At 37.7% G+C, this 26,613-nt stretch overlaps 1 protein-coding gene across 1 annotated transcript in view; it reads right to left on the bottom strand.

The window, feature by feature from the left end:
• The window catches only part of dnah7 (dynein, axonemal, heavy chain 7), a 262,198-nt gene that overhangs the window by 188,899 nt on the left and 46,686 nt on the right, over positions 1 to 26,613 (bottom strand). Inside the window, exons 18-23 of the mRNA XM_073046961.1 lie at positions 24,620 to 24,806; positions 14,612 to 14,805; positions 13,105 to 13,303; positions 11,196 to 11,336; positions 10,528 to 10,740; positions 2,364 to 2,473 (exon numbers count right to left, since the gene is read on the bottom strand). Of these exons, the coding sequence (XP_072903062.1) occupies positions 2,364 to 2,473; positions 10,528 to 10,740; positions 11,196 to 11,336; positions 13,105 to 13,303; positions 14,612 to 14,805; positions 24,620 to 24,806 (1,044 nt within the window). The remainder of the gene's footprint in view (positions 1 to 2,363; positions 2,474 to 10,527; positions 10,741 to 11,195; positions 11,337 to 13,104; positions 13,304 to 14,611; positions 14,806 to 24,619; positions 24,807 to 26,613) is intronic.

Genomic DNA, 26,613 nt, shown 5'->3' with positions numbered 1-26,613 from the left:
TATAATTCTGTCCCTACAAATTTGCAATCCATCTTTTCAAAGAGCATGCATGAACATTAAAAAAATTAGAACAAACTGTGTGGCATTTGGACAACATAATGTTTCTTTCCATTTCCTCACTAGCTAATCTAAATGTCTGTAACTTGTTATATAAAGTGTTTGAAATAGCTACAACAAAAAGTACACATCATCTTGCATTTACCTTATACCTCCGATTGAAGTCAAACATATGCGCAAGATGCTTTGCTTTATAGAAGTGTATACAGAAAAGAACCCGAAACATATTAGGAGGGATTCCAAAAACTTGCTCAGGATTGGGGTGGGGGGTGGAAAAATAGAGGGATTTATCACAGGAATTCTGGACATGATGGACATGATAGTCTATGATAAAATAATGAAACTAGTTGATTCAAATTATTACAGTGAATTATTACCAGACCAGTTGATCATTGTATCTCAACAAGCAAAGGGGTGGTGGATGAATGGGACATGACGTAAGAACATGAAATGATATGAACTTGGATCAGACTGTTTACATAGCCTTAAATGTTTTTAACCCCACAAAAGGGCCAGAAAATCATTGAAGTAATTTTGTCTAATGGTAACAAATGTGACAATAAATATCTTAATAAACTACAAGCAGAGACAGAGATGGAGATAGATGGTGTTTTGGAAATGGAAAGTCGGCAGTTCTGATGATGAAGGGGATATTGGGTTGGATGCTCAGTTCAAGATCAAATCAGATGGCAGCAAGTTTCTGTTTCAGTTAATCAGTTTAATTCATTCAACTTATTATGCCATTGATCACTAACATCTTTGTTTAAATATGTACTGGGCTACATACCTACTAAGTAATCATGTATTTATTTGAAAATGAGTTTATTACTCAATATGTTAATTTCTTTTAATAAAATACAAAAATTTTTTGGTAACTTCCAATTTTTTGAAAAAAAAATGTTTGGAAATCTAAAATTTGCTCCTTTCTACTGACACACTAATGCAGAAGACAAAAATAAACATCTAAAACAAGATATACTGTGTACACTGTGAAGAAAGTGAATCAACTGGAGAAGTCAGTCTAAAAAGCAATCTCTAAACCAAAGGTTACTAATACTCTGGCCTAACTTTAATGCAGTGAGGGAGTCTTTGTTTTTTGTTAGTGCCAATTCATAATCAGGAGGCATCCTAGTCTGGATAACTCAGATTCCAATCATGAAGACGTTTTCTAATCCTGGATGCTTCTCTTATTGGGACTTGACGCACCATCATTAACTCTGAGACGTGGGTTAAGGTAGGCTTTTATTGGCTGGAAGAAAGCACAAGCAGCAAGTGACCACCACACAACATCCTGGAGACTGAGGAAGGGTCTGTGCCTCCAATCGCCTTTATACCGGGGTCAGTGGGAGGAGCCACGGTCTGTGGGAGGAGTCACAGGAGCAGTCAGCGGGGGGAGGGGGGCGTGTCCAGACAGGTATATGTAGTTCACCACAGGACTGATGATTCCAAGTGGTATGGGAAGCTATGGAACCCTCTGTACCACAACTGAATAACAGTTCTTTGGATCATGCAGCTATCTCGTCTGTCCAAATATTACTTCAGTAGCAAAGGTGTATGATGTGAGTTTTAGACCATCAGTTTTTTGATCCAAGCCCATATCATTTCATTTCTTGTTCATATCATATCATTGCTTGTTCTTACATCATGTCGAATTCATCCACCACCCCTTTGTTAGTTGAGATTTTGCTAGATTTTTAGACAGTCTAGTTGGGAACAGTAATTAAGAACATTTCATTAACTAATTCATGTATTAGGCAGAAACAATTACTCTTGTGACTTTGCAAACCTGAGGAAATCTGCAGATGCTGGAAATTCAAACAACACACACAAAATGCTGGTGGAACGCAGCAGGCCAGGCAGCATCTATAGGGAGAAGTACAGTTGACGTTTCGAGCCGAGACCTTTCGTTAGTCCGGCATTTTGTGTGTATTGCTTGAGTCTTGTGGCTTCATTCCTTTTGGATATTTCTTGATAATCTATTTTTCAGATTCCATTCAGTTGTTAGAAATACAGAACTTTGCTTTATTTTTCTATAGTTTGTGGCCTCCGAGCAAGCTTTATTTTATGACTCTGTCCCTCAATCAAAAGGAAAGTAAGGAAAAAATGCCACTTGCTTGATATTTTTGCTCATTATTAGTACATGGCTACACATTCTGTTGACAAAAATGAAATTGTTGTACAGTCTTATTTATACAATATTACTTAATGGACTGTGTTCCCTATTTCCCTGATTTAGCTCATTTGGCAATAAACACACTTTGTAATTCTGAATTCTCTTCATATTCTTATTTAGTTATTGTATTCACCTGTAGCATCTGTCTGTAAGTGGAGTGATAACAAGTCTGGGGGTGTTTCCAAGATATTCGTAGCCATAGGGTAAACCTGCATTGATCATTTTTGTCTGAAGTTCATTTTCCTATGAAAATAAGACCATATTGGAGCTGAAAAAACCTTTATACTGTATTTGTGAAGGAACTAATAATAGAACATTGTTGGCACATTTCAATTAGCATCAAATTTTATTTACCAACAATAACAACAAATCGTGTTTATATAGATAATAAAATATCCTAAGAAACTCCATAGAAACATTAACAGAAAAAAATTAATACCCAGATGTAATCCAAATATGGATTTGCACCTGTAGTACGGAACACTAGATGAAAATGGAGATGGACAGTAGGGAGCAATGATCTATACAAGGTATTGCCTAGATATACAGCTTAGGGGGCATACATTCAAAATGATGCTCTAACTATCAATATGTAAGAAAAAGAAGAATAACCCAAATAAGTTCCTCAGCCCTACAATAGAATGTTGGTTAATTCTATGCATTGTCCTCATTCCCACCCACTGCCATTTGCCTCAATTCTCTTAATGTTCAATGTTCAAAAATCTGTTAATACCAACCTTGATTCTGAAGACTGAAAATCATCCAAGTTGCGAATTGTCTCACCATACAGTCACAGAACACTGCAGCACAGAAACAGACCCTTTGGCCCATCTAGCCAGTGCTGAACTATTAATCTGCCTAATCTTATTGATCTGCATTCAGACCACAGCCTTCCATACTGCTTCCATTCATGTAGCTATACTCAGTTAGGTACACCTGGCTGCTCATTAGTGCAAATATCTAATCCGCCAATTATGTGACAGCAACTCAAAGCACAAGAGCATACAGACATGGTTAAGAGGCGCAATTCTTCAGACCAACTATCAGAATGGGGAAGAAATGTGATCAAAGTGATCTTGATTGTAGAATGATTATTGGTACCAGATGGGGTGGTTTAAGTAAAAGATGCCTTGCTCACCAAGATGTTGTACATCAACTTCAGCTCAATGTTTAACATGATTGTCCCTCAGAGGCTGGTGGGTAAACTGTTCTCATTGTGACTCAACACCCCTTTCTGTATCTAGATCCTGGACTTCATAATGGAAAGATCCCAGTCAGTCTCAGTTGGCAGCAACATCTCAAGCTCCATCAGGCAGAACACTGGTGCCCCCTCAGGGTTGGCAAGTCTGATCACCTGGCTATTCTTCTACTCCCTGAGTACAGGCTGAGACAGCAGACTACAGCACCAGTAGTGAGGGCCAAGAAGGTATAGACAAGGGAAGCACAGGGGTGCTTAGGGAACTGCTTTGAATTGGTGGACTGGACTATATTCAGGGAATCATCTTTGAACCTGGATGAGCATGCTGCATTTTTTGCTGTCTCCATTAAAACCTCTGTGGATAAGTGTGTGCCTATGAAAACTTGCTGTACATTCCCAAGTCAAAAGCAGTAGATGAACCAGGAGGTTTATCGGCTGCTGAGGGCTAGAACTGTGGCATTTAAGTTTGGTGACCCAGGTCTGCACAAGAAAACCAGGTATGATTGGTAGAGGGCTAGTTCAAGGGCGAAGAAACAATTCTGAGCGAGGTTGGAGGCGACATCAGATGCACGGCAACTCTGGCAGGGTTTGCAGGACATATACTTCCTACAAAGCAAAACCCAATTGCATGAATGACAACAATGCTTCACTACCAGATGTACTCAATGCCTTCTATGCCTACTTTGAAAGGGAGAACATAACTACAGCTGTGAAGATCCATGATGGACCTGGTGACTCTGATCTCAGAGGCTAATGTCAGGCTGTCTTTCAGGACGGTGAACCCTTGCAAGGCAGCAGACTCCGACTGAATACCTGGTAAGGCTCTGGAAACCAGTGGTAACCAATTGGTGGGAGTATTCAAGGACATTTTCAACCTCTCACTGCTACTGTTAGAAGTTCCCACCTGCTTCAAAAAGGCAACAATTATACCAGTGCCTAAGAAGAATAACGCGAGCTGCCTTAATGATCATCACCAAGTAGTACTCACATCTATGGTGATGAAATGCTTTGAGAGGTTGGTCATGGCAAGAATAAACTTCTGCCTCAGCAAGGATCTGGCCCTCTGCAATTTGTCTATCTCCACAATAGGTCTACAGCAGATGCAATCTCAATGGCTTAGATCACCTGGACAATATGAACTCCTATATCAGGAAGCCGTTTGTTGATGATAGCTCAGCATTTAACATGATCATTCCCACAGTCCTGATCGATAAGCTACAGAACCTGGGCCTGTGTGCCTCCCTCTGCAATAGGATCCTTAAGTTCCTAACCAGAAGACCATAATCTGTGCTGTTTGATGATAATATCTCCTACTCGCTGATGATCAACACTGACACACCTCAGGGATGTGTGCTTAGCCCTCTGCTCTACACCCTATATACCCATAACTGTGTGGCTAGGTATTGTTCAAATGCTATCTATAAATCTGCTGATGATACAGCCATTGTTGTAGAGTGATGTCACAGCAACAACCTTGCACTCAATGTCAGAAAGATGAAAGAGCTGATCGTGGACTTCAGGAAGGGCACTACGAGGGAACACAAACCAATCCTCAGAAGGATCAGAAATGGATAGAGTGAGCAATCTCAAGTTCCTGGGTGTCAAGATCTCTGAGGATCTAACCTAGTCCCAACATATCAATGCGGCTATAAAGAAGGCAAGACAGAGGCTATGTTTCAATAGGAGTTTGAAGAGATTTGGTTTATCGCTAAAACACTTGAAAACTTCTATCGATGTACTGTGGGGAGCATTCTGACAGGCTGCATCACTGTCTGGTATGGGGAGTGGCACTACTGCACTACAAGGAAAGCAGCTGCTGATAGATACTAAATTAGTCAGCTCCATCTTGGGTATCAGCCTCCAGAGTATTCAAGACTTCTTCAAGTTTTGGTACCTTAGAAGGGCAACGTCCATTATTTGGGACCCCCACCACCATCACCCAGGACATGTCCTCTTCTCATTGTTACAGTCCGGAAGGAGGTACAGAAGCCTGAAGGCACACACTCAGTGATTCAGAAACAGCTTCTTCCACTCTGCAATTCCATTCCCAAATGAACATTGAACCCATGAACACGACCTGACTTTTAAAATCATATATATTTCTGTTTTGCACTGTTTTCAATCTAACTATTATATATACACCCACAGTGCTGTTAGGGAGAGAATTACATGATTTTGATCCAGTGATAATGAAGGAATGGTGGTATGTTTCCAAGTCAGGATGGTGAGTAACTTGGATGGGGATTTCCAAGTGGTGATGTTCCCAGGTATCTGCTGTTCTCATCCTTCTAGATGGTCATGGTTGTGGGTTTGTAAGGTGCTGCCTTAGGAACTGTGAGGCGTTGTTGTAGTGCGTCTTGTAGACAGTACACACTGCTGCAACTGTTCGATAGTGGAGGGATTGGACGTTTGTGGAAGGGGTACCAACCAAGTGGGCTGCCTTGTACTGGATGGTGTCGAGCTTCTTGAGTGTTGATGGAGCTGCATTCATCCAGGTGAGTGGCAAGTATTCCTTTACACTCCTGAACCTTGTAGATGATGGAAGGTTTTGAGGAGTCAGTGGTGAGTTACATGCTGCAGGATTCCTAGCCTTTGACCTGCTCTGGTAGCCACAGTATTTATATGGCTAGACATGTTTAGTTTCCTGTCAATGGTAACTGTCAGGCTGTTAATAGTAGGGGATTCAGTGAGGGTGATGCCACTGAATGTCAAGGGATGATGGTTAGAGCCTCTCTTGTTGAGATGGTCATTGCCTGGCATTTACGTGGCTCGAATGTTACTTGTCAGCCCAAGCCTGGATATTGTCCAGGTCCTGCTGCATTTGGGTATGAAATGCTTCACTATCTGAGGAGTCACAAATGGTGCAGAACATTGTATAGTCATCTGCGAACATCTCCACTTCTGACCTCATGACAGAGCAAGGTCATTGATGAAGCAGCTGAAGATGGTTGGCCCAAGGACACTTCCCTGAGGATGTTCTGAGAATAAGTTGATTGACCTCCAACCATCACAACCATCTTCCTTTGTCTCAGGTATGATTCCAACCAGCGGAGAGTTCCCCTCCAATTCCCATTGACTCCATTTTAGCTAGGGCACCTTGATGTCAAGGGCTATCACTCTCACCTCACCTCTGGTACTTAGCTCTTTGGTCCATGTTTACTGTAATTTACTTTTTTTTCTATATTATTGTGTACTGCATTGTACTGCTGCTGCTAAGTTAACAAATTTCATGACACATACTGGTAATAATAAACCACCATTCTTACTGTATGTTTACTGTTTACCTGTGCTGCACTTTACTACATGCATTTGAATTACATCTATTGACTTATTTATAGTGTAATATTTTGGTTTATGTGCTCTGTGTATTATGTTGTGTAGGTACACTGTGGTCCAATGGAACATTGTTCCATTTGGCTGTATACATGGACAGTCAGGTGACAATGAACTTGAACTCAGAAACTCCAGATCTGGGATTTTCTCGCACAACAGTCTCTAGAGATTACAAACAATGGTGGGAAAACAAAACAACATCTAATGAACGGCAGTTCTGTGGATGAAAATGCTTTGGTAATGCAAGCGGTCAGAGGAGAATGGTCAGAAGGCGACAATAACACAAATAATGATGCGTTACAACAATGGTGTGTAGAAGAGCATCTCCGAGTGCACAACACTGCGAACCTTGAAGTGGATGTGCTACAGCAACTGAAGACCAATAACATTTATTCAGTGGCCACTTTAATAGGTACAGGAGAGACCAAATAAAGTGGCCACAGTATGTATCCACAATTAATTCCATGGTCTTACTTATGTTGAGTGCAAGATTGTTGTAGTGACACCATTCACCTCTATCTCATTCCTGTATGCATCAGTGCTGATCATCAACGAGGAGGAGATGTTACTTCTGATCCGCACTGATTGTGGTCTCCCGATGTAAAAGTCAAGGATCCAGTTGCAGAGGAAGATACAGAGGCACAGGTTTTTGGATCTATTTGATTAGTACTGAGGGTATGATGGTATTGAACGCTGAGCTGTAATCAACAAACAGCAGCCTAACGTAGGTATTGCTCTTGTCCAGGTGATCCAGGTCAAGTGGAGAGCTAGTGAGTCTGAATTCACTCTAGACATACTGTGGTGATAGGCAAATTGCAGCAGTCCAGTCCTGGCTTAGGCAGGAGTTGATTCTGGCCATGGCCAACCTCTCAAAGCAGTTTACTTCATCACAAGTAGATATGAGTGCAACTGGACGAATCATTGAGGCAGCTCACCCTGCTCTTCTTAGGCATAAATATGGTTGTTGCCCTTTTAAAGGGGGTGGGAACCTCTGACTGCAGCATTGAGAGACTGAAGATATCCCTCTTTGAGGCACATCCAAAGTTTTACCATTGCCTGAAACCTCCACTGACTTCTTGTTCCTTTCTCAACCCTAACAGAATTGCAATTAATTCACCACCAATTCATTATCTGAGTACTCACCCCAATCCACCCCTAATAAGACCATAAGATATAGGAGCAGAAGTAGGCCATTCAGCCCATCGAGTCTGCTCCGCCATTCAATCATGGGCTGATCCAATTCTTCCAGTCATTCCCACCCCCTTGCTTTCTCCCCATGCCCTTTGATGTCCTGGCTAATCAAGAACCTGTCTTAAATGCACCCAATGACTTGAACTCCACAGCTGCTCGTGACAACAAATTCCACAGATTTACCACCCTCTGAGTAAAGTAATTTCTCTGCAACTCTGCTCTAAATGGACATCCTTCAATCCTGAAGTTGTGCCCTCTTGTCCTAGACTCCCCTACCATGGAAAATAACTTTGCCATATCTAATCTGTTCAGGCCTTTTAGGATCCGGAATATTTCAATGAGATCCCCCCTCATTCTCCTGAACTCCAGGGAAGACAGCAAAAAGCTGCCAGACATTCCTCATACAGTAACCCTTTCATTCCTGCAATCATTCCCTAATCTATCATTCTACCTCCCCCGTCAAATCTTTGCACCCATCTTTCTTTATGGATCTCATGCATGACTTAGCCTGAATCTTTGAACAAAGTATTCAATGAAGTAGGGAATAATTCCATTACAGGGAGAGGCTATTTACTCCATGGACTCTATACATTGTTCTATACATGCAATTCAGCGGATCCCACCCCACATGATTTCTCCAAAGACCTACATATTCTTTGCTTTCATATCCTTTCCCAACTTTTTAGCATTTATGGCATTAAAAAAGTTGAAGAAAAACAATTGGCCACAGTCAGTTATGTATATTTCATTCTTTACATTGCTAATACTTCAATGTTCAGTCTGGTTGATCAACGAGATATGGGATTGCTTGTCCTGTGAAGTTGGGTTTCAGAAGTACTATTTCAAACACTGCAGGAGCTATTTTGCTATCTTAGCAAACTGCTACATAATATAAGTAAAAGTCAAGATACAATGGGGGTGTCTCTATCTATAGATAACTTTAGATTCTCTCCTCCAGCAAATTAAAGAGTTTGACAATACAAAGCATGAAATATTTTTGTCCTTCCTTGAAGATATTTACTGCTTATTTATGTATTTATTTGCAGAAGAAGTGTAAATAAAAGTATTGAAACTGTTACAAATTTTCCAATAGAAACCTACTAAAATTCCTTTGGTGTTCCCAGTTATAGTTTTGGTGGGAAATAGTATAAATGCCAAAGTCTGACAACATATGCTTAATCAAACCTTAGTGTCAAGATAATATAACAAATTGGTTGATGCACATAGCAGATTCTGATGTTTTTCTATTTACAATTAATTCAAGCTATTTGATTCCTATTTACAATTAATTTGATCCTTTTTAGGACCAAATATTTCTCATTTTTTAAATCCATATTTTAAATTACAAAAACTTTAAGTGTAGGCCATTGCAACAATCATATCTTTGTAATGACTGTCAGATCATATTTGAAAGATAATGTAGTATATTTGCAGTCTCATTTCACTCGTGCAGGTACAGGAGCCCGAAGTCTTACATTCAATGATTCAGGAGCAACTTGCTCCCCATTGTCATCAAATTTCTGAATGGTCCATGAAACCCAAGGACACTACCCCGTATTCCTTTTTTATTGTACTATTTAATGTTATTTATAGTAACTTTTTAAGCTTGCACTGTACTGCTGCCACGAAACAATTAATTTTATGCCACAGTTTCAAGGCAGTGATAATAAATAGGATTTTGATTCTGTTGATATGAATGTTACATATATTCAGGTACAGAATATTTAGTCTTGTACATTTATTCATTTCTTTTTACCTCATTTATTCTTCTCTTGTGCTCTTCCATCCCTTCCCACAATCTATAATTTCCTGTATTGAAACCTTTCTCTTTTGCTTCTACTTTTGATGTACCTCATCTTTACAATTTAAATCCCTTACCCAACTCTTTACTTCAAAATCCTCACTACTTCCCAAGTTATGTGGCCCAATAGAACATTGTCTCAGTACCGTTCAAGAAGAGACAGCCCCTACTATCTACATACATACATACAGCTCCTAGTTTCAACGATTCTTGTGCCAGTGCTTCATAAAAATCCATTCATCATTTGTTATGCCAGTCTTCAATAGTGAAATCAGAATATTCAGTTCCAAAATTTCTAAAGCTTCAAGGCAGCAAAGCTCTTTCTGAAAATCTTCTGCATTATTTCTACATATTTAACAAACCAACTTTTTATCTAAACCAGAACATTATTTTTTAGCCACAGACATAATTTATACACCATTAGGTGTATCAAGAACAGTTACTACCCCTCAACCATCAGGCTCTTGAACAACAAAGGATAACTACACTCATTTAAGGACTCTTGTTATTTTATGCTCATTATTTAATGCTATTTATTTATATCTGCATTTGCAGTTGCTGTTCATTGATTCTGTTTACAGTTAATGTTCTGTAGATTTGCTGAGGATACCTGCAGGAAAAGAATCTCAGAGTTGTATGTGGTGACATGTATGTACTCTGATAATAAATTTTACTTTCAACTTTGATGAGGTGACTAATATTATAAATTAATCAAAATAAAAATGCTCTGTTGGATATTTTAACCAACACAGAGCATTATAAGTATTCACTCACCTCCCAATAGTACCTCAGCTGGCTCAACCATTCAAAATCATTTTCATTATTGATTTTTTTCTTTACCAGAACTGCCAAGACATCTCTGGCATGTACGTCCAACACAACCAAAGCACCAAGAGTAGTACGATTCTGCTTGGATAGTTTTCCCCGGACCAAGGTCACAATATCATCAATTTGCTTATTATTCTGATCCAGATAACTCTCAAGAGCCTTTGGAGCAAATGTGATGGATTATTGAACTGTATGTAGTCAGTCATACTGAATCCACTAGATCTTGAGATTTTTTTCTAATGACTATGAATGAGCAAAATTTCTAATTATACCTTTTTAACATTGCCGATCTTTTCTTTTGAAAATACGTTACTTTTTATATTGAAAATATTTTAAGAAATTAAATAAACTGGCTGAAGAGCATAACAAAGTCACAATGATTTTAATCAGAAAAATTAATTCATTTTACATTGCTATAAGTCTTCTACTGGGGTTAACAGAACTAAATTATATGAACTATTTGAAAATTTATTCTACTTTAAGTTAATCAAGTTAAATGGTGACATTTTAAAAATCTATATTTCTGAATCTTTAGTTAAAAATGGATTACATATGGATTTGTAAATACAAATTTTGCATTAAGTCATTTCGTTTAAAAAAATTATTCCACTTACTTTTTGGCCTGCTTTAATAGAATGTTGAACCTCTTGTGTCCAAAACAACTGTGAGACGCACAGCACTGTCTGACCAGGCCAGTTTCTCACCCAATCCATGCGTGGAGTATCTGGATAAGCTTCAATCGCTTGACCAATAACCTTGGTATTAGCCACAAAGCAAACACTGTAAAATCTGCTTTTACAAGTTTAAAATTCATTAATGGACTTATCATGAACTTAATTCAGAACAGAGTTTGTACATACGGATTTAGGATGAAAGTTTTTGTCTTTCTGAAAACGTCAACACAAATCTATATGGTGGTAAAAAAAATATACTGCACACTTGCCTTCATTGATCAAAGTGTTGAGTAAGTATGATGGGAAGTTTATTGCAGGTGTATAAAACATTGGTTATACCATGGTTGCCCTTTCTTGTACAGTTCTGATCGGTGGATTACAGGAAGGGTGTGAAGGCTTTGGAGAGGGTACAGAAGAGGTTCACCAAGATGTTGCCAGGAGAGTAAAGTATTAGGTATAAGAGGACGTTGGACAAACCAGGATTGTTTTCTCTGGAGTGTCAAAGGCTGAGGGGCAACTTGTTAGAAGTATAGATGATTTATGTGAGACACAGGTTAGGTTAGATAGAGCTTTTGTTCAGTAATTAAATTAACAGTTGTTCAAGATAATGAGAAATTCTGTGGCTAAATTAGTACATTCTTCTTAATCTTGTATTAACAGTAAAGCATTCCATTTTAACAAAATTAGGAAGGGCTTATCCGGGTAATTACCAAGACCTTATTACCTCTATTTTACAAACATAAAATGAGTGCATTGAGGGCCAAAATTTAGACCAGACATTCTAAATTGCTGAATCATTTTCCACACAAAGTTGAGCTTAAACTTCTTTTAAGCCCAAGGAGGATACGAGGTTACAAGCATGCAAGTTGGGGTGGAAAAATAAAAATGTTCTGAGAACCAGCATTTGCTTTATATCCTCAGTGAAAAAAAATAAAAACATAAAACATGAAGCCAATAAATAAAAGGGCACAAGTATTAGCAGTCAATAATTTCCTCTTTCCCATCACATTTTTCACTATCAGTCACAGAGGATTACTTTAGCAGCTCCCCAAATATGGTCATTTTTTACCAAACATTTTAGGAATGGCTTCGTCCCCTCCACCATCAGATTTCTAAACAGTTCATGAACACTACCTCACTAACGCACTGCCCTTCAGCTTGACCTGATAAAGTGACTAAAACTGTAGTCTCACTGAGCTGCAGGGGGTTTTATCTTGCTTTGTAGGACATTTGGCCAATCAATAAACAAAACATATACAAAACATACCTCTACTGCTATTTCCTTGTTTTCTATTCTTCTCACATCCTATCAATCCCATTCTTAGCCCCACTCCTCCACCACCCAGATGCTGCTATTAAACCACCAGCAATAATAGCATACATAATTTTTTTTTAGCTTAATCAGGGTAAGTGAAATAAAAGGCTCAGAAAGAAGCAAGGTGAAAACTAGTGATCTAACTAGCTACAAGTGCATGCACCTTCATTTGGCCCAATGGAATTTTCCCTGATAGGTGTTGCTAGAAGGTTAGACTTTGAATGCAATTACAGAATTTCACGTTATATTTTATTAAGGTAGGACCTCCAATGTAACACATTTATGAAACAAAAGCCCCAATCCCCAGCACTGATTTCCAATGGCTGGATAATAAAACTCAGTAAAAATGATGGAGACGGTTTGGTAATTAAACTACACCATCTGCCTTGGGATGAACATGGAGTCTGATATGTTACTTATTCTGAACACATTTAACACACATATGCCATTTTAATTATTTTTTGTTCATCAAGTTACAGAATAAAAAGATTGCCAATATATTTGATACCTAATCATAAAATAGCAATATATTACCTTGTGAATGGATCTTGTCATGGCTGACTCAAGTTCTAGAAGCCATTTTTCCACTTGACCTCTAGCTTTTGCAGTTGAAATTACGTCAACAAGTTCCACCACTTCATCTTCACTGCTCTTCATGTGTGTTATTTCCAAGATATCAGTAAACTGAACTTTTGCAATACCCTCAAAGCACTTCTTCAAATGAGGTTGTACTCTGTAAAAGTGCAAAGTTTTACAACTTCAACAATCTCCTTTCAAATACCATAAGACCATAAGATGTAGCAGCAGAGGTAGGCCATTTGGCCTATCGAGTCTGCTCTGCCATTCAATCATGGGCTGGTCCAATTCTTCCAGTCATTCCCACTCCCTGCCTTCTCCCCATACCCTTTGATGCCCTGGCTACCATACGTACATTCCATACATTTCACTTTCTGTCTCTTGAGATAATTAACCAGCATCTTTTCTTTATAACCTCAATGGAACAGTTGAGCCAATGCATTTATGAACTGCAAGTTCATAAAGCTCACCCCCCATACCATTTTTCTGGGAGAAATCTGATCTACTATCTTAATTTTGATAGGCAAAATGTACTATATCTGAACATTTCCAGGCAGAAGTGTGATGGTGATAATCCTAGATGGTGTGATGACAGAATAAAATAGGCTACTTCATTCATAGCTTAGGTGAGTCTTGGTTCTTAGCATTTGCAAAAAGGTGTTAATGTATGCTTCCGGCTGACTCATGTATCTCAATGGCTTGGCCTGAGATAGCCGATAGTTAGGGTTCATAAGTAATCAAAGTGGTAAATAACAGCTGAATCTGGAGTGTAAAGGAATCAAGTACATCTTTGCCACTCATCCCATTCGCCAAGCCCCAAAATACAACCGCTGGGTTATAAATTTCTTCCATTCCCATCAGCTCCCTAATCTCTGCTACTCCCAATCTCGCAACCTCTTCTCAATTGTCCACCTCCACTGTCTTCTCTGAATCACAAAACTTCTGATCTGATTACCAAATTCCTAGTCAAGAAAGCACATGAAATCTGATTCAGTTGTGGAGACAAAGGAGACTGCAGATACTGGGACCTAGAGCAACAACCTGCTGGAAGAAATCATCAGGTAAAGCAGCATCTATATACTGTTAGTATATAAGAATGATGCAAGTCACCATGATGCTGCTCAACCTAATATGTTCTTTCAGTTGGTTGTTTAATTCCATTGTGGACCCAAATCCAGTTCCTTGCTTTTTCGTATTATACAATTCTTTGCCATAAAACTCCATTATATTAATCCATGTGTTTATATCATTCACTTCTTTTAAAAAAAAGTGCAAACAATTTGTTTTTAATCAGTTCACCAGCAATTCTAATCCAGCAATCTCAATCCCATAAACAGGTTCCATTTAAAAAGACCTTAAAAGGAATGTTGAATTTATTCCTGTGCTTATACACAAGTTACTTTCAAAAACTCATAGCAGCACCACACAAAGTATCAGACAGACTGTATACCAAGTTAAATCATACCTGGTAGGATCTTTGGTTTCCGAAAGGATCTCCAACAACTCATCATTAGATAAGAAGAAAAATCGTGGGAAAAAAAGGCGCTTCTTTTCCAAGTAATTATTAAGTCCTTTTAGAATCAAATCCAGCAGTTCATTTGATTTTTTCAGCTTTTCTAACATTTTATCGATGGATACCACTGCCAGAACATGTACATCCTGAAGAAACAACAATTTACTTATTATAGCTGCTTTCTCAATATACACAAATGGTGTTTTGTGTTACATTCATTGCTTAAGATTTTTCAGCCACAGCAAAAAGAATTATCCTTTCAACAGTTAGGCAGTGATCACTGCCTTCAACTAAATTTACAGCCATTGTTCAATAGGCAATTTCAGCTTTAGTCAATGAAAGATGTTTGATTTTGGACCATCAAGTTATTATCCACACTGACATGAGACAAGATATTGAGGAACTTCACTCCAGGCATACCAGAATTATGTTCTTGAAGATCACTGACAGGAACTTTGTTTAGTGTCATCATATAGACTGCAACATAGAAGAATTAGCTTCACTGTGCATCAACAGTAGTAGAAATTAAAGGTGATATATATCTAGTCTTCGAAACAGCCAGTGAGTTTATTGTATATGATTTATGTTTAAAAAAAACATTTTTTGTTGGCTTGTTAGGGCTCATGTTCCAAGTAGCTAAAAGCCACACAATGCCCCTGCGAAATAAAGGTAGGCTGAGGCTCATATTTACTACTCATAGTACTGTACATAAGAATACTTGCTGTCTGATAACAGAAAACAGTTTATTTCACAAGTTTTAACTTTTGCTTGTGAGAAAATTTGGTATTCACTCAACCCACCATGCAACCTATGTTAAACACGGCAGCTGAAAGGGCAGCAAGGGTAGTTAACAACTTAAAAATGCAAATGTTTTAAGGCTGAATGAATCTTACATAAGTAGCATTCCAACAAAGAATGTGTGCTGGCATTTATTCCTGGGTGATACTTAAAAACTGAAGACATCAAATGAGAGTCTGCAATTCTAGAACCACTCCACTATATTTGACCATAAGGTAAATACTATCTGAACTCTTCATTCTTAGTCCAAATTCAGTAGAAATGGAGACCTTCTATTATTGGAGTGTCACCCAGCAATAAATGCTGGCAGACATTCTTAATTGGAATGCTATTGTGAAGAGTCCAAGAAAGGAAGAGCAGAAATTGGTGCGTTTGAAGACTTAGAAAGGTGGATCTATAACAGTGCTCTGAACGACTCACAAATTGCACAGAGTCTGGGAAGCTAAGAGTTACTTAGAATTTCAGCAGCTTAATGATGGTGGTTCATTAAACCACCATCATTTATTAGTAGTTCAAATCAATTTCTGTTGAAGATAATCTTGTTGTTTTTACCTGAAAAGTTAACTCCATGCTAAACAGATTTTATCATAAACCAATGAAATTAATTGAAAAAGACATTCACATTTATTCATGATAAAATCATGAACATTTGTACACTTGCTACGTAAGGAGTTAAAATTATACATGCCAAAAAATGCTTTAAAATAGTAAGATCTTGGTTACAATCAGTTTCGATCTATGTAATATATAAGCACATACAACATACAAATTATAACTGTATAGGAAATACAGAATGACCTCTCAATCAGGATACTTAACCACATATATATCTGCGGATAAACAAAAATCAAAACAAGTATCAATACAACAATCAATACAAACTTCTGTAAAGCTGTTGTAATTCAAGACATACATTTCTTCTGAACTATATTTACAAATCTGTTTGTCTTCTTCAATATGCTTCAAGTATGAACTAACCTCAGTAAAGATTATAAATAAAAGGTGATCCAATGATCTCAACAGGGAGTTGTATCAGTTGGATTTCCAGCAACGGAATGGAACGAGTTTTTTTTAAAAATATAATTTAAAACATACTCTGTTAAGCACTTCAAATAAAAAGAATTCCTACAATAACTACCTGCCAAAAAGATAATTTTCATGCAATAGCTCAGATAATATAGTAAATACCTAAACCACCATGTGGTACCTAGTCTGTATTGAGTTAGTTACTCTTCATTGAAGCAGGAGTAATAGTGTCCAAACTTATTTCAAGAATCTTTCTGCTGAATCAGAATTACTGAAGCATCTCTTCATTTGATTAATGTCCAACAACAACATGTCGGAGTGTATCAGACAAGAATAAGTTCAAATTCAACCATAATACTGAATTTCACATATTTCAAATGGCATCACAATGGACATGAATGTAAATAATGTCTAATTACTGATGTTATAAAAATGCACCTTAACAGTTCAATACCTGTCAAAGGGTTATGAAAATCAATGGAAAAATTAAGTAATTCAATTTCTGTAAAAATTAAAGAATATTTGTAACAAACCAATTTTAATGTATGTAGATGAATGACATATTTGCATGGTGCATGTGCATGATCAAGCTATTAAGAGAGACAAATAACTCAGTTACACTTGTTTCAATAAGTTTCCTTGTATTTCCTTCTTCTCTTCCTCCACTTATAGACTTCATGTTTTTCAACATGCTCCCTGTTGTCCAAAAGCAAGACAGGCTTGTAAGAAACCACAGTGGATTCCAGTTCATTGGGACAAGTAAATTTTGGCCCAATTAACAGGTTGCCCCAATCAGCCGAAGTTTCATGGAAATAATTAAAAAGGTATTAAAAAAAAAGATAAACAACTGTTAACTAACAACACACACAACATGCTAGAGGAACACAGCAGGCCAGGTAGCATCTACGGAAAAGAGTAAGGAGTCGACATTTCCAACTGAGCGTTTTATGTTGCTTGGATTTCCAGCATCTTGTTTAACATTTAACTAAGTAACTCATTATGTATTTAAATGAAATACAGAACAAGTTAGAACACTATCAATACCACTACAGTACTATAATACTGTGTATGAGTTCCAAATAGTTATCAGAGGAATTCATCCAGTGTACACTGCTGCGTTCTGTCTGCAAATCAACAAAATCAATGCAGACACTGAGTGCAGATAACAGACAGCCTTCATGCAATCTTTTTGATGATTACATCCTCCAAGTCTTCATTTTCATTGTAACATTCAAGATGATTGTTGATACCTTCAAGTTCGTCATAGTCCCTAACTTGAAGTAGTGAAATCATTTCGTTTTAACTTCTGGTTGTTATTGGCATCTCCAAGTCTGAATGCTTGAAACTGCAGTGAGCAAAACGGTTCTGTATTGCCTTACTGCTTATTTCTCACCAGCTATCAGTGACAAAAATCATTGCTTTTTGCATATCTGAGGGGTCAAATAATCTCTTACACAGCAAATCTCAACAGAAGATCCCGTGCAGATCGATCAGACCTCATTAACCAGATTAAAGATTTGGATCAAATATATGCCCAAACTAAGAACCCTGAATTATACAAGAAGCGCGTTGAACTCCAAACTAAATTTAACCTTCTGTCCACTCAACCTGTCGAACGCCAACTTCTCAAAAGCAAGAGTCGCTTTTACATTCATGGGGATAAGTCTGGTAAATTCCTAGCCAATCAGCTGAGGCGTTCCAAAGCCAAACAACATATTACAAAGATCCGGAAGGAGAACGGAGACTTTACATCGGATCATTTAGAAATTAATGACGCATTAAAAAATTTTTATTCTCGGCTTTATTCCTCTGAATCTCTGAATGACAATATCTCTGTTGATCAATTTTTACAGAATCTGAATATCCCCTCACTTTCATCTGATTTCAAAGCCAAACTCAATGCGCCTATATCATCAGAAGAAATATCTTTTGCAATTTCTGCACTGTCCTCAGGGAAATCTCCTGGACCTGATGGGTTCCCTGTAGAATTTTATAAATCATTCTCTTCACTTCTTTCTCCTCAGTTACTTTCAGTATTATCTGACTCGTTTAAATATGGCAAATTGCCACCCTCTTTCAATGAGGCATCTATTATTCTTCTTTTATAAAAGGGCAAAGACCCAACAGAGTGTTCCTCGTACAGGCCGATCTCTCTGCTCAATGTTGATGTAAAGATCTTAGCTAAAGTGTTGGCTCATAGATTAGAAACCGTTATTCCCTCCATTATCTCTGATGACCAAACAGGCTTTATTAAAAACCGTCTCCCTTTTTTTAACATTCGGCGTCTATTTAATATTTTATACTCAGCTCCAACTGGGACTCCTGAATGTGTTATTTCCCTCGATGTGGAGAAAGCTTTTGATCGTATAGAGTGGAACTACCTTTTTGCAGTCTTAGAAAAATTTGACCTCGGCCAAAGTTTCATCTCTTGGATCCAATTGCTGTACCTGTGTCCTACTGCTTCTGTTTTAACTAATTTTCAGAAATCCCAAGTATTTAATCTCAAATGTGGCACCCGTCAGGGATGCCCCTTAAGTTCCTTTCTCTTTGATTTGGCTATAGAACCTCTGGCGATAGCATTTCGAAACTGTCCTGAATTGACCGGGATTTGGAGAGGGGGTGTTGAGCATAAAGTTTCTCTCTATGCTGATGACTTATTACTCTTTCTCTCAAATCCGTCTACATCCTTACCTCTAATGTTTTCACTTCTTGACCAGTTTAGCCAGATCTCTGGCTATAAACTTAATTTACATAAGAGTGAACTTTTCCCAATTAATAAAGAAGCACAAGAACTAATATTTCGTGATCTCCCTTTTAAAGTAGTCCATAATCAATTTACTTATCTTGGAATTACAGTCACAAGAAAGTTTAAAGATCTCTTTCGTGAAAACTTTGTCAATCTTTCATATGCTATAAAACAGAGTCTGGTACAATGGTCACTTCTGTCTATGTCTTGGGTAGGTCGTATTAATGTTGTTAAAATGTATGTTCTCCCCAAATTTTTATACTTATTTCAATCTATCCCAATTTTTATTCCTAAATCTTTTTTTGATTCCTTAGACTCTATTATTTTGTCATATCTGTGGCAGAATAAGCGCTCTAGAATTAATAAAATCCACCTCCAAAAGTCTAAAAAAGAGGGTGGCATGGCTTTACCTAACTTTCGCTTATATTATTGGGCAGCTAATATACGTTGTGCTACCTTCTGGTCTTTCTTCCACGGTCAACCCGCGTGCCCTAACTGGGTGGCAATGGAGTTGAGCTCCACTAAAGAATTATCTATATCTGCACTTCTTGGCTCTGCACTCCCTAGCAGTCTGCCCAGATCAATAGCTAATCCTCTTGTTAGACACACTTTGCGTATATGGGCTCAGTTCAGGAAATGCTATGGTTTCCAGGGGTTTTCCGTTTCTAGCCCTGTCTCACATAATCACCTTTTTTTACCTACTACGTACGATTCAGCATTCCATGTTTGGTATAGGAAGGGCATTAGACATTTTGAAGATCTCTTCATTGATAATCGCTTCACTTCTTTTCAGCAGCTCTCTGTTAAGTTCAACCTGCCTAACGCTCACTTTTTCAGATATCTCCAAATCCAACACTTTATTGCTCCTTTAATTCCTAACTTTCCTGAAATGCCTGCGAAAAATGCTATGGACCTATTTCTTTCCATTAATCCACTAGGTAAAGGTTTAATATCAATTATCCGAGATAAACTAGCAGCCTTACGACGGGCCCCTGTGGATAAAATTAAAATGGCCTGGGAGCAGGATTTAAATATCTCCTCATCCGAGGAGAGCCGGGACTCAGTTCTCAAATCGGTTAACTCAACCTCTCTTTGTGCTTGCCATTGCCTTTTACAGTTTAAGATTGTTCATAGAGCCCATATGTCTAAATCTAAACTATCTCGATTCTACCCTGGCATTAGTCCGCTCTGTGATAAATGCAAGGGGCGTGGCCTCTCTCATCCATATGTACTGGCTCTGTCCTAGCTTGGAGAAATTCTGGAAAGATGTCTTCACTACATTATCGGGTATTCTGAATCATCACCTAGAACCAAACCCCTTAATTGCTCTGTTCGGTTTTTGGGGCGAGACAGATTTATGTCTGGGTCCGACCAAATGCCGAATACTATCCTTTGCCTCTCTCCTGGCGAGACGCTTGATCCTCCTCAGATAGAGAGATGTTGCCCCGCCCACACATGCGCAATGGCTTAACGACATTATGGCTTGCTTGGACCTTGAAAAAATTCATTATTCAGTTCTTAATTCGGATCTAAAGTTCCATACGGTCTGGGGACCTTTTATCGAGTACTTTCATAACCTTCCTCTTGACAAGGGTTTTTTTTTCTTTTTTTTCTTCTTTTCGGTCCCTTGCTTTCAGCTCCCTTTTTTTTCTGGTAGTAGGCATTATTATCCTCTGTTGCTAAGTGTATTCACAGTCTGGGAGTTTGACTGTCCTGACCTATACTCTTTATATTGTGTTGTGGTCGGTCTGGAGTTGTTTTTTTCTTGTGTTGTGGGGCTTGGGGAGGACACTAAGCTTACTTGTCTTTAATTTAGGTGCTTTTTTGTTAAATTCTCTTCCTTTGTACCAAATTGTTATTGTATGCTTAATTTTGCACTGTATTAATGCTCCTCATTGGGATTTGGGGTTTTTAATTTGTAAAATGTTTTGAAAAACTAATAAAAAAAATTTTTTTTTAAATCACTGCTTTTTGAATACAAATACACATAACTTGACACTATTTTAAAAACTGTTCACTCTAAGCACAATATAGTGTCTAACAGCCAGACAAATGCACACAATTGATGCTAGTTAGAAACTATTCAGCAATAGTCTCCTGTCTATAGTGGCCCAAATAAACAAAGCAAATTCTGGCTATTTTCTTGACTAATTTTTTGAGTTTAACAGTTGTCCCAAGGAAGCAGGGGCTTCGATTAACCAAAGGCCCAATTATCTGGAATCTACTGTATATAATTACAAAGATGGGAAGGGGTACTACCTTTCAAGACTAAACAGATTGTGGGACTAAAGCTAGTTGTTGCAACTATGACCTTGTGCAAGAATTAGTTCATGACAAACACAGTATTTTGAGAAAGAGTGGTAATCAGTTAAAAAAGTATTAGAGAATTAACAACATAGAGCACTGTTCTCCAGCAGAAATTGCACCATTTTAAAAGCAGTAGAGATCTAAGGAGTTACTTATATTCAAAATGGCTACATTTGGATTCAACATTGAAGATGAGTTTGAACATTTCAGTTCATACACAGAATGAATGAAAATTATATTCTGAACAATAGAGGAAATTGATGGCAAATGTGTCTGCCCAAAACAAAGGTTCATAGGAACACAATAAAACCATCTTCTAACAGAAATGGCATATGTCCTTAATTTGCAAGTCTGAAATCAAGGTAGTCAACCAAAATTATTCTTGTAATGTTATTTCTTTATTGAAGAAAAGTTTTCACACTGATAATTCATCAAAAGAAATTAAAGATGAAGCTAAGTTGAAAAATAGGGAATTGGGCTGAACAGCGCTCACATTGCCTAGAGCAATAATGAAAAGCACAGCAATGTAGGGAGTTGGATTCATACAGTACAGAATTGGTCCATGTCATGATTCCTGTCACCACCCTGTTTACTTGTGATGCCACTTTCAAGGAACCATATACTTGTTTAATCCTTTGACCCTCTATTCTACAGCATTTCTCAAGGCCCTACCATTCACTGAGGAAGTCCTACTCTCATTTGTCTTCCCAAATTACAACACTTTGCACTAATCCAAATTAAATTCAATTTACCATTTCTCAGCCCACTTATTCAGATGATTAAGATTTCCTTTATGAATCCTGATAACCATTTTTTTCTGTTTACAGCACCATCTAATTTGATGTTATCTGTAAACCTATCAACCATGCCTTGTACATTCTGTTCCAAATTATTGACATAAATGACAAATATTAATGGGCCTAACGTGGACCCCAGTGGAACACCACTAGTAGCAAGGCCGCAGTCCAAACCCTCTGCATTCTACTATCAAGTCAAATGTGCATTTTCTTGCACTCCATACAATCTAAATTTCCATAGCAGCCCACAATGCAAAAGGCTATCAAAGGCCTCAGTGAAGTCCACCACATCTACCACTCTGACCCTATTGACTTACTTGATTAATTCTTCAAAAAACTCATTAAAATCAAGAGACACAATCCCCCACACAAAAAGCCATGCTGACTATCTCTAATCAATCCCTGCATTTCCAAATGCCCATACGCTAACATCCAAACAAAAGTACAATTAAACGGTACCGAATTTACTTAACACAGGCACTGACATTTCAGCAGATCCCTCAGTAATGTGTAAGAATATATATTTATTTAGACATATAGTCAATGAAAGGCCCTTCTGGCCCAATGAACCCACACAGCCCAATTACATCCATGAAATTGTGTCTTTGATGTGGGAGGAAACTGAAGCTTCCAGAGAAAGGTACAAACTCCTTACAGATAGATAATGACGGAATTGAACTCAGGTCACTGGCACTGTAATAGCGTTACAAGAATTGCTACGTTACCATTCCACAGCACAGTTCGAATAGAGTGGGGCCCGATCAAGGGCAAGCCTGAAGATTGAACAATAGTTTTTTGTAGTAAAACCTAAAGCAGTTAACCATATGATTCTTAAGGTAATCATGAACTAAAGAGTTGACAAAACTTGGTAGCTAATGCCTGCTTGACATAATTTATGCAGTTCAGAGACAGCAAAGTTTTTAGCAAGCTAGATGTGTCACAAACACATTCAGTTGAAAGTGAATAAGGAGTAACATTGGACATGTAATGGAAAATGTGTACAGTAAGTAACCTATAGACACAAAGACATTTTATGTTACCATGAATTAGGTTTTAAACAGAATAAGCTGCTATTTATACAATCACAATGATATACTAGTAGTTATTCAAATCTTTGAATGTTATAAGAAATGTTCAAGTAGACTTATAAACCTAATACTGATTCAAAAGAAACAAGATATTGATTACATTGGGCTAAAAATAGATATACTGTAAATCAATTGTAATCAGCCAAAAGAAAAGTAGAAGCAACTATGAAGGCAGGGAAATCTGAAAACATTGAAGAATTAATAGTCTTTGCACATTACTATTTAAGCACTTTATGAAAATATTGTCTATAATTATTTCCTCAGCATCAAATAGTACAACTAAATATTGGAGGGAATGGTCAGAATAACTTAAGAAATAGGTTTTACAAGTTTAATTATGAGACAATGATTAGCAAACTTTTTGTTAAAACTCAAAACAGCGCCATATTTCATAATAGCCCTGGGTATTATCACAGCTGGGTTTATCATAGTTAAATCTTGAATGGAGAGTGGAAGAGATACAATTAAGACAATTGAAATTATGACTCAAGCTATAGAGGGAAACAATTCGAAAGATTCATTGGAATTAGTGCGTAAATACTACCTGGCAATGTTGACATTTGGAAATGAAATGTTAGAATGATAATTGAAATTCGCTAACAATGAGATATTGTGTGGAAAAAAATCTCTTAAATCCTGTAGGAGGGAAAATGGAATATCTTGAAATTATGTAATTATTAATGTCCTTTAGTTGATCCTGTGGAAACTATTGAAGAGAAGATACATTGTCCTTCTGAATTGATTCATGATTCATTTTTCTCAGGTCAAGAAGTAAATACAAAATCAGTAACACAATTTCCTTTGAAAATATCAGTACTGTAACTCAAAACATTTGAACAGATTAAATGTGTAAATATTATGTATACATTAATCTATCTTTTATTTGCAAAGAAGGAAAGCAGCTTAGTTTGAGTAAACTTATGATGTATGTAATGCAGTACAGTTAAAATGTGGAACAAGCTAACTGGAAATGACTTGGCATCTCTCTCTCTCTCTGCTCCTCTGCATACATTGCAGTATTTAAATTAGGATAATAAATGTGTGCATACAGAGATTTTGCCATTAATTAATTTAAAATAAACATTAGGATAGGTCACATGATGTCCAACAATAAATACAGGCTGTGTCTTCAATTCAGCTGCAGTTAATCATTATTTTCTTGGCTGATAATAATAATAGGATTCAAATGTTAATTTACCATTAAAACTTGTTTCATAAGTTCTTTCCAGATCTTATCTACAGTGGTAAATCGTCTTCCCTCTTCGGGCATCTGGGCCATGATGTCAGGGGAACTGAAAATTGGTTCCAGGTAAAGCCAAGTTGCTTGTACTTTTAAACATTCATCCATTATTTCCTGCAGTAGCAACAGCTTACTTTCCCACGATCTGTGTTATACAAACAGAGATATCAACATCCAATTTTTTTGGTTATGCCATTTTCCAACTACAGTGTTATTTTTCCAGATTTGTGATATTTGCACAAATATTGAACCTCCTTTCAAATCAGACCCAACTTCATGCCTTGATAGAACTACCAGCTGCCATTGCCTAAAAATGCAACCGGGAATGGAAAATGTAATTGCTAACTCAGTGATACACCACATTGGTGCTACAATGCAGACAACCACTTGGCTTTAAGGCCTGTACCCACCCATATAGATTTATATGTATGTTGGTGTACTGACATGGGAGAAAATAATATCTGAAGAAGTGTATGTACATTTATTGGTTGGCAATCAAGAAGAAAAAGCATAGCACTATTTTACATTCAGCTTTATGGAACTAAAACCCTATGAGACTATCAAATAGTTCAACTCTTTAAGGCTTCACTGATTGCAAAATTCTCCAAGATCCTCAGACTTCTGACCATTCCAAACACTTCTGACACCATGACCAAGGCCCCCAGATGTTCTGATCCTTCAAGCAATGATCCATTCCAATCATGTTTTCTGTCTTTTTCATCCCTAATCAATATTCCACAAAGATTTTGACAGAAATCTCACCTTCTCCAGGTCCTGATTCTCAGTGAAGGTCCCCTTTCCAGATCCAGATAATTGAAACTTCCCGCCTTCCTCCAAGATATTATCCTCAGCAAAGATCCCTTCTGGTCCCCAGACTCAGATCCTATCAATGATGAAGATTCATTCCTCTCCATATTCATTGAAGATGCATGTTTCATCATTCCAGGAATTATCCTTTCAACATTCCACATCCACCTGATCAAGCTTTAATCAATGGTGAACATTCACTACATGTTCCTCTATACTTGTGTAGGAAAAATCCCCTTCCTTCTTTCATGCTCCATATTGGACATTCATTATTTTTGGTTACATCACTTTACAACTAAAGTCATATTTCTCCTGCTTTGTAATTTTTTTTGCATATCCAGAGCCCCATTCCACTGAAGCTAAGCTCTGATCAGTAGTGAAGGGTACTTCATGTCTCCAACCCAGGCCCTGATTATTGTTGAAGATTTTACCTTTCCATCCTACAAGCCCCATTCATTGTTTATCCACATTTTTCTCTTCATGCCCCTTTCATTGACATTCTACCTATTTCCCTCTATTCCAGGCTTTAATCAACAGTGAATATCCTAACCGAATGCCTTGATAATTATTGAAGAACTTCCCACAATATCCCCCACTTTCCAACCCCAATCATTCCAATTCCAGGTGACTGTCATTCACAAAGGACTCTCCTTACAGCACTCCACCCCACTGATAAGCATCTTAAGACCTTGATCTTGGTCAACTAGCCAATGGTCCTCTTGCCCCACCTCAACTCTACCAGCATTACTGCAGTACTGAAGAGCACAGACTCTATTTTGGGAAACCCAACAGACCATCAATAATACTCAAGGTCTTGGCTATGGACATTACTGAATTGTGCAATGGCCATTAGCAATCCACTGTAATATCCATCACAAGCACCTGCTTGCACTAAAATGTTCAAGTCCAGAAGTCAAATCAAAACAAAATAATCAATTCCAACATTTTAAACAGAAGTAACTGTGGGAATGGAAAGAGATATTTTAGTGATACTTGTAGTACTAACAAACTGGGCTGCTTAGACATATTTTGGACCTTTCCTATACACAACCTTTTCATTTGAAGATTTCACTGAAGACCACAAGTGAAGCCACCCTTCCGGACTTAACAAATATCACTTACAAAAGATGCAGAGATAACTAACA

This window comes from Hemitrygon akajei, chromosome 5 (genome assembly GCF_048418815.1).
Source record: "Hemitrygon akajei chromosome 5, sHemAka1.3, whole genome shotgun sequence".
Taxonomy (NCBI): domain Eukaryota; kingdom Metazoa; phylum Chordata; class Chondrichthyes; order Myliobatiformes; family Dasyatidae; genus Hemitrygon; species Hemitrygon akajei.
Note: the sequence above shows the minus strand (reverse complement) of the source record. Positions and strands in the feature narration are given on the sequence as shown.